The 14441-nt window shown below is 40.3% G+C and overlaps 1 protein-coding gene and 1 long non-coding RNA gene across 2 annotated transcripts in view; both read left to right on the top strand.

Moving 5' to 3' along the window:
* The window catches only part of LOC133538500 (uncharacterized), a 29929-nt gene extending 29098 nt beyond the window's left edge, over positions 1-831 (top strand). The window contains exon 6 of the long non-coding RNA XR_009803017.1: positions 314-831. This is a non-coding gene — a long non-coding RNA (uncharacterized LOC133538500). The remainder of the gene's footprint in view (positions 1-313) is intronic.
* A 12778-nt stretch (positions 832-13609) lies between these two features.
* agps (alkylglycerone phosphate synthase) overlaps positions 13610-14441 on the top strand; it is a 102083-nt gene continuing 101251 nt past the window's right edge. Inside the window, exon 1 of the mRNA XM_061880185.1 lies at positions 13610-13818. Within this exon, the coding sequence (XP_061736169.1) occupies positions 13643-13818 (176 nt within the window). The 5' untranslated portion in view covers positions 13610-13642. The remainder of the gene's footprint in view (positions 13819-14441) is intronic.

Genomic DNA, 14441 nt, shown 5'->3' with positions numbered 1-14441 from the left:
AGAAGTTTGGAGTAAAAGTCATAAAAAGTTGAGACACTAATCACATCAACTAAGAGCAACTTCTGACAAGGAAACATTCAAACCTGCTTAAAGATTTTAATTTGGGGGTTATAAAGCTCTATTTTCATTCACACTTATGGACAGTTTATTTAGGAAACATATTCATTACTATTATATGATATATAGATATATCTATATATTTTATAGTCTTTACATTGTAGATTGTCAATGAAGACATCAAAACTATGAATGAACACGTGGAGTTATGTAATTAATAAAAAAGTTGCAATAACTAAAAACATGTTTTTGTCAGGACGTGGACTTTGGGGGTTGGTTTTTCCGGAATGCAAAGGAAAGTTGGAGCGGGCAAGGCGTGAAGGTAATGACATCTTTTATTTTAACACTATAACAACAACAAAAAGAAGCAAACAAAAGGCGCACACAATGGCGGAGAACAAACTTGACTAATGAAACAAAACTTGCACAGAGGCAGAAACTATGAACAATAAACAGAAACTTGGCATGGAACTATGAAACAGAGTGGAGGTATGGCATGACGTGAGTAAAGGTAATGTCGCCAACTGACTTCCTGGCAACTTTCGCTTTAAATAATAGACATGATTAGTGACAGGTGTGCGAGTGCAAAACGTGAGACAGGTGAAAACTAACGGGTAGTCGTGGAAACAAAACAAATAAGGAAGTGCAAAAACAGGAAACAATGGAGTCTTAAGTAAAACAGAACATAACTAAACAAAACATGAACACAAGACATGACAGTTTTATATTCTAGTTTCTTCAAAATTGCCACCCTTTGCTCTGATTACATGTTTGCACACATTTGGCATTCTCTCCATGAGCTTTAAGAGGAAGTCACCTGAAATGGTTTTCACTTCACAGGTGTGCTGGAAGCTCCTGGAGAGAATGCCAAGAGTGTGCAGAGCAGTAATCAGAGCAAAGGGTGGCTATTTTGAAGAAACTAGAATATAAAACATGTTTTCAGTTATTTATAGGGGATGGCGTGGTGCAGTTGAGGGAGTGGTCGTGCTAGCAACCTAAGAGTTCCTGGTTCAATCCCCACCTTTTACCAACCTAGTCACGTCCGTTGTGTCCTGAGCAAGACAGTTCACCCTTGCTCCTGATGGGTCCTGGTGTGGGCCTTGCATGGCAGCTCCCTCCATCAGTGTGTGAATGGGTGAATGTGGAAATAGTGTCAAAGCGCTTTGAGTACCTTGAAGGTAGAAAAGTGCTATACAACCCATTTATTTCACTTTTATTTTGTTAAGTACATAACTCCACATGTGTTCATTCCAGGGTTATACAGTATTAGTATAGTACCGCAAATGCAATGTTTATGTGGTCCCCTTTATTTAGAAAAAAGTATCGAAATACATTTTGGTACCAGTACCGGTACCAAAATATTGGTATCGGGACAACACTAGTTTGTTCATACTTTTGTTACGTTAAGTGACAACCTACAATATAAATAGTCATGAAAATAAAGAAAATGCATTGAATTTTGAACTTTTGTACTGTATGTATACCTTACATAGATATCTATTTTTTAAACCAAAAAATCACCAAAATATATTTTTTAATATACTTTATTTTCCATCAGTTTTTTAAAATGTGTTTCTTTTGCAGAATATTGGATTAGTATTCATTTTGTAACCAAACTGACCCAACATCAACTGTGTGGAGATGTCAGTGTAAAGCAGTCCTTCTCAATTATGTGGGCAGGGCCCCCAGGGGGGGCCACAGTGCGAGGCCAAGTTGTGACCTTGGGGATCATGCTTTTTGTTTTTTTTCGTACCAGAATATGACAAAGGGTATGACGCCCTCAGCTTCACTGTAACCACGGTGGAAGACGAGGAAAGGCAGGTGTCTTGTTTACTTTTAATCGTCAATAAACTTACAATGTTGTGCAGAGGTATAGTTATAACAATGTTATGGACAAATTATACTTTTTATTGAAACAATGGAAAGTGGGGGGCTTTAAATATTTTCTCCTCCCTCGGGGGGGCCGTAACACAAAATAATTGAGAAGCACTGGTGTAAAACGCATACGTATGTATTCATAGATATGGGTGTTATAATAGTATATAGAAAAATATGTTATAATATGTGTGTTTTACTATATGATGTATGTGGTTTGAGATGCGAGACTAATATAAAGTATTTCCTTGAATTGCCGCCGGGGAGCTAATTAATTTTAAACTTCTTCTCACTCCGGCACTTACCAAAGGCATGCGGTAAATTTAGGCTTGCGCTTATAAATTTGAGTGTGATGTAAGGATACCATCATGAAAAGCACATTTAATTAAAAAAAAAATTAATATTACGGTCTTACCTTTACTTATAAATGAAGTCCATGCGCAGCTCCTTCTGATCAAAAGCATCGATAACTTGTTTATAGAAGTCTTCCTTATCTTTCTTCACTTTTAAAAGTCTCTCTGTCTCGATGGAGATCTTCCTTTATTACCTCCTGCTTCCATTGAAAGTCCAGTTTAGAAAACGGTTTTATTTTAGGTATGTAATCCTCCATGTTAAAAATGCAAGCGAGAGGAAAAAATAAACGATTCTGCAGCCGAGTAGTCGCAAGAAGGATCACTAGCGCCCTCTACCACCAGGAGGCGGGAGTCATTTAATGACTCATATTTGACACACGCAGCTACGGTATATTAATAAAACATAGCTGCTTACTGTTCTTTTTAGCATATTCAATAGCTTGGACCTTAAATCCTACTGAATAGCTCTTAATCTTCTTCCCTTTATGTGATTTCAAATGATTGAAATCAGCCTCCTCCATTTTGAAAATGATGACAGGTGAAGTGTCACTCGTGACGTGACGAGTTTGACCCGGCGCAAATTCTAGGCAAATGCTCATAATTTTGCGAAACGAGTTTGACCCGGCGGAAATTCTTGATATGTGCTAATAAAAATTATATTTTGCGAAACGAGTTTGACCCGGCAGTAATTCTAGTCAGGCGCATACTATAAACCCAGCGGCAATTCAAGGAAATACGGTATATGATATTATAAAGACCTCATCCATGACTCACTAGTGCAACAACAACACCCGGAAATGTGTCTGCTGAAAAACCGTCTGACCGCAACTCTCTAATAACTAAAGTTCCTTGAGTGAATAATGTAAACTCACTACACCGGTATGTTTTAATGCTTTCATGGCGAGTTTACTGACAGATATAATTAAGAACTTTACACTACTTTATATTAGAAATGGCAACAGCGGAGGATGAATGTCCCATAACAAGAAGATAGAGGAAAAGAAGAAGCTTATCGACTACAAAGGCGGACGCATACAATTTTTCAGGACTTATGCTGATCCCAAATACAGATCAGAAGGTAAGAAATGTTGCTTTTGCATAATAGTGCTAAACAAAACCCAAAATAATATGTTTTGGACCCAAATTTCCATTTGTTGTTATTTTGTTTTCTCTAATTGATTGCTGGCCTTAGTTCATGCGGAATTTCCTATTCAACTGATTGCTCCGCCCACTTCCTCTTGAGAACCAGGAAGTGTTGACAGGGATGGGACCGTTGCTATGGTGCAGTTGCCATGGTAGCCTCTTTTAATTGGGTTCAGGTGGACAAACAGTTTTCGACCGTGCCATTCGGGCCGTGTGTGGTCAGATCTCGCTGGTGGGACAATGTCACATTCAAGGTCAGCATACATTAGCTTCTATAGCCTATAGTTGATTTAATTTTCATAGCCTAAAATAAATGGATTGTTATATCCAAACACAAAACATAGTACTGGACCTTCAGTCATTTGCACGCGTCAAACTGGTCAACACAGTCGCCCTCAGTATCGGCCCAGAGGTAAGGCATGTACACTATGTCTTACCTTATACACACACAGTAATAATACACACACAGTAATAATACACACACAGTAATAATACACACACAGTAATAATACACACACAGTAATATTACACACACAGTAATAATACACACACAGTAATAATACACACACAGTAATAATACACACACAGTAATAATACACACACAGTAATAATACACACACAGTAATATTACACACACAGTAATAATACACACACAGTAATAATACACACACAGTAATAATACACACACAGTAATAATACACACACAGTAATAATACACACACAGTAATATTACACACACAGTAATAATACACACACAGTAATAATACACACACAGTAATAATACACACACAGTAATAATACACACACAGTAATATTACACACACAGTAATAATACACACACAGTAATAATACACACACAGTAATAATACACACACAGTAATATTACACACACAGTAATATTACACACACAGTAATAATACACACACAGTAATAATACACACACAGTAATAATACACACACAGTAATAATACACACACAGTAATATTACACACACAGTAATATTACACACACAGTAATAATACACACACAGTAATAATACACACACAGTAATAATACTCCTATGTTGAAGTACAGTGGAATCCATCAAGTGGTGCGGCTTCGTAGCTTACCAAAGTCCTACTTGTCAGGACGTGGACTATGGGGTGGTTGTTTTCCCGAGATGAAAGTGAACTCGGACCGGACATGACATTTTTATTTGAAGACTACTAAAAAGACATAAACAAAAGGCGCGCACAAGGGCGGAAGTACAAAACTTGGCTATAAAAAGAAAAACTAGCACAAAGGCAGAACTATGGACAAAAAACTAAAGACACTAACTGTGGCTTTAATAAACAAAACATACTTGTGATGACGTGAACAGGGCAGCATGGACTATGAAACAAGCAGCGTGAACTAAGCATGAAACCGTAAACATGACATGAAGCAGAGTGATGTCGCCAGGAAGACTGCCTGGCAACTGGAAGCTTAAATAATAGTGACATGATTAGTGACAGGTGCGCGAGTGCAAATCGTGAGGGGGCAGGTGAAAACTAATGGGTAGTCATGGAAACAAAAACAATGGAGCATAAACAGAAATTAACGAGTCCAATAACTAAACAGAACAAAACATGACTAAAACAAAACATGATCACACAGACATGACACTACTAAAACATTTTGATAGATTTTTGAGCACCGTGTGTAATGTTCTGTTTTTTGAACGGAACATATAAAATGTTGGTGTTGTTTACATGGAGGAAAATCTGTGCACACACGGGCCGGACTATTTAAAATAATGGCATTAAAACTAAAAAATAAACTTCAGATAGTTTTCTTTGCCTTACTTTGGCCAAAAATAGAACAAACACAGTTTTAAAGTTAAAGTAGCAATGATTGTCACACACACACACACTATGTGTGGTGAAATTTGTCCTCTGCATTCGACCCATCCCATTGTTCACCCCCTGGGAGGTGAGGGGAGCAGTGAGCAGCAGCAGTGCCGTGCACGGGAATCATTTGTGGTGATTTAACCCCCAATTCCAACCCTTGATGCTGACTGCGAAGCAGGGAGGTAATGGCTCCCATTTTTTTTACTGGCGGTCACCACACTCGTGGCCACACCCCTCCGACTTTCAAGTATGACCATATAATCTCACTAAAACACTAGTAACACAATAAGCAGTAAATGTGTCTAATAACATCTGAATTGCTCCCACTGCCCTGTCTTTCTTTTCCCCTTCACTCTCACTTTCCTCATCCACGAATCTTTCATCCTCGCTCAAATTAATGGGGAAGTCGTCGCTTTCTCGGTCCGAATCGCTCTCACTGCTGGTGGCCATGATTATAAACAATGTTCAGATGTGAGGAGCTCCACAACCCGTGACGTCACGCGCACATCGTCTGCTACTTCCGGTACAGGCAAGGCTTTTTTATTAGCAACCAAAAGTTGCAAACTTTATCGTGGATGTTCTCTACTAAATCCTTTCAGCAAAAATATGGCAATATCACGAAATGATGAAGTATGACACATAGAATGGAGCTGCTATCCCCGTTTAAATAAGAACATCTCATTTCAGTAGGCCTTTAAAGTCCTACTGAAAGCCACTACTAGCGACCACACAGTCTGATAGTTTGTATATCAATGATGAAATATTAACATTGCAACACATGACAATACGGCCATTTTAGTTTACTAAATTGCAATTTTAAATTTCCTGAGAAGTGTCCTGTTGAAAATGTTGCGGAATGTTGACGCCTGCTTGTGACGTTATTGGTTGGAGTGGACATTTTATCCCAGCATCACTCACGGCTAAAAGTCGTTTGCTTTAATCACATAATTACACGGTATTTTGGACATCTGTGTTGCTGAATCTTTTGCAGTTTGTTCAATTAATAATGGAGACGTCAAAGAAGAATGCTGTTGGTGGAAAGCGGTGGATTGCAGCTGCCTTTAGCAACCAAAACACAGCCGGTGTTTCTTTGTTTGTTGTGAAGCTTTAATATGGAACAGAGCGGTCAAGCGAACATGTTTCTATACCACATGTCAACCGGCAGGTTTCGATGAGAAAATTGTGGTAACAAGTTGGCTCTTACCGGAGACATGAGCGGAGCTTGCGTCCTCATGCCGCTTTCTTGGCTCCTCCATGGCTTCCATCAGAGACACTGGCGGTCACCACACCCCTCCGACTTTTAGGTATGACTTTATAATCTCACTAAAACACTAGTAACACAATAAGCAGATAAGGGATTTTCCAGAATTATCCTAGTAAATGTGTCTAATAACATCTGAATCGCTCCCACTGCCCTCACCTTTTTTTTTCGAGTGCTTCACTCCAACTTTCCTCATCCACAAATCTTTCATCCTCTCTAATAAATGGGAACATTGTCGCAAGATTTTGGATGGGAAAATTGTGTTTTTTTGTCGGCTCTTACCGGAGACTTCAGTGGATTATGGGACCTCCTCCTGTCGCTGTCAAAAAGGCAGCTGTGATCTTGGCTCCTCGGCTTCTCTCAGAGACACTGGCGTTCACCGCAGCCATCCGACTTTCAGGTATGACTTTATAATCTCACTAAAACACTATTAACACAATAAGCAGATGAGGGATTTTCCAGAATTACCCTAGTAAATGTGTCTAATTACATCTGAAACGCACCCACTGCCGCCGCCCAGGGCTGTCACTTTTTCTTTTTTCTTTTTTTTTATAGTGCCTCACTCTAACTTTCCTCATCCACGAATCTTTCATCCTCACTGTAATAAATGGGGGAATAGCCACACAAACACAGCCAGTGTTTCCTTGTTTAAAATTCCTGAAGGTGAAGCTTTACTATGGAACAGAGCGGTCAAGCGAACATGGATCCCGACCACATGTCAACCGGCAGTTTTCGGTGAGAAAATTGTGGTAATAAGTCGGCTCTTACCGGAGACATTAGCGGAGCTTAAGGCCTGCTGCAGCTGCGCGTGACTTCCCTCAGAGACACTCGCGGTCAACACACCCGTGGCCACACCCCTCCAACTTTCAGGTACTATTAAATCTCACTAAAACACTAGCAACACAATAGGCAGATAAGGGATTTTCCAAAATGATCATAGTAAATGTGTCTAAAAACATCTGAATCGCTCCCACTGCAATCGCCTTTTTTTTTCCTAGTCATTCACTCTAAATTTCCTCATCCACAAATCTTTCATCCTTGCTGAAATTAATGGGGAAATCGCCGCTTTCTCGGTCCGAATCGCTCTCGCTGCTGGTGGCCATGATTGTAAACAATGTTCAGATGTGAGGAGCTCCACAACCCGTGACATCACGCGCACATCGTCTGCTACTTCCGGTACAGGCAAGGCTTTTTTATTAGCGACCAAAAGTTGCAAACTTTATCGTGGATGTTCTCTACTAAATCCTTTCAGCAAAAATATGGCAATATGGGGGAATGATGAAGTATGACACATAGAATGGACCTGATGTCCCCGTTTGAATAAGAACATCTCCTTTAAGCAGCCTGACAAATAAGACTAAAAGTAGTGCATGTGACGCCTATGTGCTAAGAAGCTCACAGTAAAGTGCAATGACACACACAAAAAAAAAAGCCTCTTTCTCTTTTTTTCCCCTTTTTTTTTTTTTTTTTTTTTCCAGCCCTGCACGCTCTCGCCCTCTCTTGTGATGCGCGCTCATGAACACGCGTTCACGTTTGGCAGCTCCACGTCGACATTCTTCAAGCTGCATTTAGTCAACTGCACTCAGCGCTCGGCCGGGGAGAAGAAAAGGTGTAGAAGAAAAAAAAAAAGGAAAAGAGCGACCGGAGACAGCTCAGGACTGCAAGCTGGCAACGTCAGCAGCGATCATTGCTGGGAGATCTCAGCCTGCAACGTCCTCACTTCGCTTTGTCGCTCTCTACACTTACTTTGGAAAGAGGAAACAAAACAAAAAGCACGCAGACTCCTGCAGCTGACCTCCCAGGTAAAGTATGGCTTACTTATTATTCCTCTCCTGTCTTTTCCACCTGCATTGTGTGCTTTTGAAGCAAAACTTACTGTCCAGTCAATGTTGCTGCACTGGCAAGTGCTCCAACATTTTCTGCATTTTTGGTGCCTGTGCACGGCCTGTTGAATCCTCAAGGCTCAACAGGTAGCAGGACTGGACTGAAAGCTACAAAGCGCTGGAAAAATGAGCATCTTACTAAAAAAAAAGCAACTTTAATGCATGCACGTGTGATTAAAATAAAAGAAAAGTGTAAAATACTCCATCTGCTGTACTTGCAGACCCAGATAACCTCATGCAGGCCCATATTTGCAACTTTAGGAATACATTTGAACTGTTTTTTTTTTTTGTTTTGTTTTTTGCTGCAGGTCAAAAGGAGCTGAATGACGGATAAAGACAAACCTATGAGGTGGCATTGTGGCTTTCCAAATAAAGTTCTGTGATACACTCAGACTCTCACTGCTCGCAGTCAGTGCATTACAGAACTTTGTTTTGGAAGTTAAGTCTCCCGGCTAAACCCCCGTCTGGATATTTACTACAATCTTGTGGTTTTTTGTTTTTTTTTAAATAAAAAATGAAATTAAACTTCCCCCATGTGTCTATCATTGTGTTGATAGAAATGATTTGAATGGGACGGGTGTGCTTTTAGAGCAGGGTTGATGGTAGGTTCCAGCGTGTTAAATGATTCCTGCAAAGTACCATATGGACTCTAGTCATGCTGGTCCAGTGACTCGATGGAGGTGAGGTAGAAAAGTAAACAGTCAACTCATGTTGGTTTAGGTTAATTTCAGCTTTAAAAAACAAAACAAACCCTACGCCATGAGATAACAGATCATAACAGAGTATATCAAGATTTTGTAAGTGTGCACACCAGCTTTAGAAGTGAAGCAGTTTGGGATCATGCATTAAGACTTGTGATACATATTAATGCAAACATATTAATACCAGGTATATTTCTACTGAACTGTATTTACACTAACTTATTGAGTGTGAATGTTGTCTGTCTATCTGTGTTGGCCCTGTGATGAGGTGGCGACTTGTCCAGGGTGTACCCACCTTCCGTCCGATTGTAGCTGAGATAGGCACCAGCGCCCCCAAAAGGGAATAAGCGGTACAAAATGGATGGATGGATGTTGTCTGTCTATCTGTGTTGGCCCTGCGATGAGGTGGCAACTTGTCCAGGGTGTACCCACCTTCCGCCCAATTGTAGCTGAGATAGGCACCAGCGCCCCCCGTGGCCCCAAAAGGGAATAAACGGTAGAAAATGGATGGATGTTGTCTGTCTATCTGTGTTGGCCCTGTGATGAGGTGGCGACTTGTCCAGGGTGTACCCACCTTCCGCCCGATTGTAGCTGAGATAGGCACCAGCGACCCCAAAAGGGAATAAGCGGTAGGAAATGGATGGATGGATGTTTTCTGTTTATCAGTGTTGGCCCTGTGATGAGGTGGTGACTTGTCCAGGGTGTACACTGCCTTCCGCCCGATTGTAGCTGAGATAGGCACCAGCGACCCCTGCAACCCCAAAAGGGAATAAGCGGTAGGAAATGGATGGATGGATGTTGTCTGTCTATCTATGTTGGCCCTGTGATGAGGTGGTGACTTGTCCAGGGTCTACTCCGCCTTTTGCCCAATTGTAGCTGAGATAGACACCAGCGCCCCCAAAAGGGAATAAGCGGTAGGAAATGGATGGATGGATGTTGTCTGTCTATCTATGTTGGCCCTGGGATGAGGTGGCGACTTGTCCAGGGTGTACCCCATCTTCCGCCCGATTGTAGCTGAGATAGGCGCCAGCGCCCCCCCGTGACCCCAAAAGGGAATAAACGGTAGAAAATGGATGGATGGATGGATGTTGTCTGTCTATCTGTGTTGGCCCTGCGATGGGTTGGTGACTTGTCCAGGGTGTACGCCGCCTTCCGCCCGATTGTAGCTGAGATAGGCAACAGCGACCCCAAAAGGGAATAAACGGTAGGAAATGGATGGATGTTGTCGGTCTATCTGTGTTGGCCCTGTGATGAGGTGGCGACTTGTCCAGGGTGTACGACACCTTCCTCCCAATTGTAGCTGAGATAGGCACCAGCGCCCCCCGCGAGCCTAAAAGGGAATAAGCAGTAGAAAATGGATGGATGAATGGTGTGAGTGTGAATGTTGTCTGTCTATCTGTGTTGGCCCTGCGATGAGGTGGTGACTTGTCCAGGGTGTACCCCGCCTTCCGCCGATTGTAGCTGAGATAGGCACCAGTGACCCCAAAAGGGAATAAGCGGTACAAAATGGATGGATGGATGTTGTCTGTCTATCTATGTTGGCCCTGTGATGAGGTGGCGACTTGTCCAGAGTGGTCCCCCCCTTCTGCCCGATTGTAGCTGAGATAGGCACCAGTGACCCCAAAAGGGAATAAGCGGTAGGAAATGGATGGATGTTGTGTGTTTATCTGTGTTGGCCCTGCGATGAGGTGGCGACTTGTCCAGGGTGTACCCCGCCTTCCGCCGATTGTAGCTGAGATAGGCACCAGCACCCCCCGTGACCCCAAAAGGGAATAAGCGGTAGAAAATGGATGGATGGATGGATATTTACCATTAGCCAACATTTTACTTAAAATCATTCCACCTTGTTGAACTGTCAAATTTGACCAGGAACTCTCTTTTTCGATTATTCTCAATAAGGAATAAATATTTTTGTATTTTCCAATGACAAGCAACAGTCATAAAGCAGGGGTGTCCAAAGTGCGGCCCCAAGCTAATTGTTTACCGGCCCGCCACACATTCTGGAAATGCTATTGCAGAAATAAAAAAGAACATTAAAAATATTGGAATGAGGTGAAATCTAACAAGAAAAAGTTGCAATGTTGACACAAAGCTGCCATGCAGGCTGTTTTTTTTCTTTTGTCTTTATTTTACCATAAAACATCTTTACCATGATTTGATTAACGTGGACCCCGACTTAAACAAGTTGAAAAACTTATTGGGGTGTTACCATTTAGTGGTCAATTGTACGGAATATGTACTGTACTGTGCAATCTACTAATAATATGTACTGTACTGTGCAATCTACTAATAATATGTACTGTACTATACAATCTACTAATAATATGTACTGTACTGTGCAATCTACTAATAATATGTACTGTACTGTGCAATCTACTAATAATATGTACTGTACTGTGCAATCTACTAATAATATGTACTGTACTGTGACATCTACTAATAATATGTACTGTACTGTGCCATCTACTAATAATATGTAGTGTACTGTGCAATCTACTAATAATATGTACTGTACTATACAATCTACTAATAATATGTACTGTACTGTGCAATCTACTAATAATATGTACTGTACTGTGCAATCTACTAATAATATGTAGTGTACTGTGCAATCTACTAATAATATGTACTGTACTGTGCAATCTACTAATAATATGTACTGTACTGTGCAATCTACTAATAATATGTACTGTACTGTGACATCTACTAATAATATGTAGTGTACTGTGCAATCTACTAATAATATGTACTGTACTGTGACATCTACTAATAATATGTACTGTACTGTGCAATCTACTAATAATATGTACTGTACTGTGCAATCTACTAATAATATGTACTGTACTGTGCAATCTACTAATAATATGTACTGTACTGTGCAATCTACTAATAATATGTACTGTACTGTGCAATCTACTAATAATATGTACTGTACTGTGCAATCTACTAATAATATGTACTGTACTGTGCAATCTACTAATAATATGTACTGTACTGTGCAATCTACTAATAAAAGTCTCAATCAATCAATTAGTTATTAATTGTTTTTTTGCCATTGCTCAAAACAAAAAATAATGACAAAAAAATACATGTTATAATGAATTATTTTCAAAGCTCCAATTAGTTCAAAAATTTCACTTTGAAATGTTTTATGTGGTAAATATTGCATATTTTGTGCAGTTGCCATATAAAAATAAAGTATTCTTTGACAAAAGAGCATAAAACAAACAAAATAATAGTTAAATCGTAAAATCGAAAGATATATCTGAAGTTGATCTTGTAACTTAAGTGTTGACAGTTAAAAAAAAAAAACTAATAAAAATGTATCACTTTCTGAGTGGGGCACCTTTTGGATCCCAAATATATTTAGTTGTATTTTATTTATCTTTTCACTGTGATTACTCAAAAATAATAAATAATTAAAATCAATGGTGTCCTGCATTATTGATCTTTTAGGGCTCTAATTACTAAATACTGCATATTTCAGTTTTACTATTAAAAAAACAAATATTTTTTTGACAGAAAAGCTATAAAACCTTTTTTTTTTAAAGTTGTTATAGATATTTACTTTAAGCGTTAAATAAAAAATAATAATACAAATTTGACTTATTTGTAACATTTTAATAACTGAGACCCTTTATGGTCCCCGGAAGCCCTAAAGGTAAAATGCATTTTAAAAATCCATATGTTTTGTTATGGTTTGAAAATGGAAAATATGAAAATGGCTCCGCATGCTTTAATGCAGTGGTCCCCAACCACTGGGCCGCGGCCCGGTACCGTGGCCCGATTGGTACCGGGCAGCAGAATAATTTTTTATAAAAAAAAAAATAAAAATATTTTTTTATTTATTTATTTTTTTTAAATCAACATAAAAAACACAATACACACTTACAAATAGTGCACCGACCACAAAAAAACTCCCTTTTTCATGACAAAAAAGAAAGAAAAAAAGAAAAGAAAAACCAAGGACACCCCCCCCGGGCCGTGCGGAACCTCGGTGGAAAAAGTTTGGACACCCCTGTCATAAGGCATATGTAACCAGTTGTGGCGAGCAAAGCATTCTGGGAAAAAACAAAACGTACATTGGTGCCTCCAAGGGCTCCTCCGAAATGTAGTAAAAACGGCAACGACCCAAATAATTGCTTTTTTAAAATGATAAACAAAACTGTCATTTTATAAACGTGCTTTTAAATCGACCAAAAGTGTAATGTGTCCGTTCTATAATCAGGTACGCTTTACGATATGAATCGGAAATAGGAAAATAATTGAAGATGTTGATAATCTGTGATTAAAATGGCGTGTTTTCTATAATCACACGGCATATTAAACGATTAAAAAGCATATATTAAGTGGTTGTAACCCAAAATAAGAACAAAAATGACCCATTTCTAAGTGCTTTTCGATATGACCGTGCTTTTTCCGACGCGCCTGAACGCCGCAGCGTTCCCTCCTCTGACCTATGACAGTCCCGCTCCCCGGCCGTCACAAACACGGAAGCAGCATGGCGTCCAGCAGCGGCAACAGCGGCGGCCCCGACAGACATCGAATTGCACGCCAGAGATTGAGGATCATTGCCGGCCATTTACTGACACCGGCCGACGTTGTCGCCGCCGAGTGCAAAGCCCCGGGGAGCGGCCAGGATGTGGCCGGGGAGGAGAAGACGATGCCGAGAAGGAGGTACAATCCAGGCTGGGATGGAGCGGAGGTTAAAAAGGAGATTTAGCTTTAATAGGAAACAACTTAGCGTGGCGGCAGTGGACAATGTTTATATTTAGCCGTATAACTAACACCTAATTCGACAAGGAGACGCGGAATATACGGTGTTGGTCCGACTCCTGGTTAGCCGGAGTTAAGTGGGTGCGGCTCTTCGGCGTCTTCCCGGGGAAACAGTCGGGGGTTTGTTGCCTGCCACTTTTCTACTTTTCCAACAAAACAAACAAGGAATAATTGTATGTTGTGAAATTCGCCAACTAGTATGAGCGTTTGTGTCGAATATAGTAAAAGCGAGTTGTTTCTGGCTAACATGTGAACATTTTACATAAATAAAATCCCCAAATAAAATGTTGTGACACTAGTTTATCGAGACACTTTCGTTTTCCAACCGGGGGGAGAGGCATTGAATACAACTTGGGTTATTTGGGTGGTTCTGATTGGCTCGCAGTCGTAGTGGTCTGACTTTCGACCTATTGGCAGCTGGGTGACGTTCAATGAACCGCTGGTTGTCATTCCACGTCTTATCGGATTCCAAGGCCTACTGAAATGAGATGTTCTTATTCAAACGGGGATAGCAGCTCCATTCT

This window comes from Nerophis ophidion, linkage group LG19 (assembly GCF_033978795.1).
Source record: "Nerophis ophidion isolate RoL-2023_Sa linkage group LG19, RoL_Noph_v1.0, whole genome shotgun sequence".
Classification (NCBI taxonomy): domain Eukaryota; kingdom Metazoa; phylum Chordata; class Actinopteri; order Syngnathiformes; family Syngnathidae; genus Nerophis; species Nerophis ophidion.
This window is presented reverse-complemented; position numbering and strand designations above follow the sequence as displayed.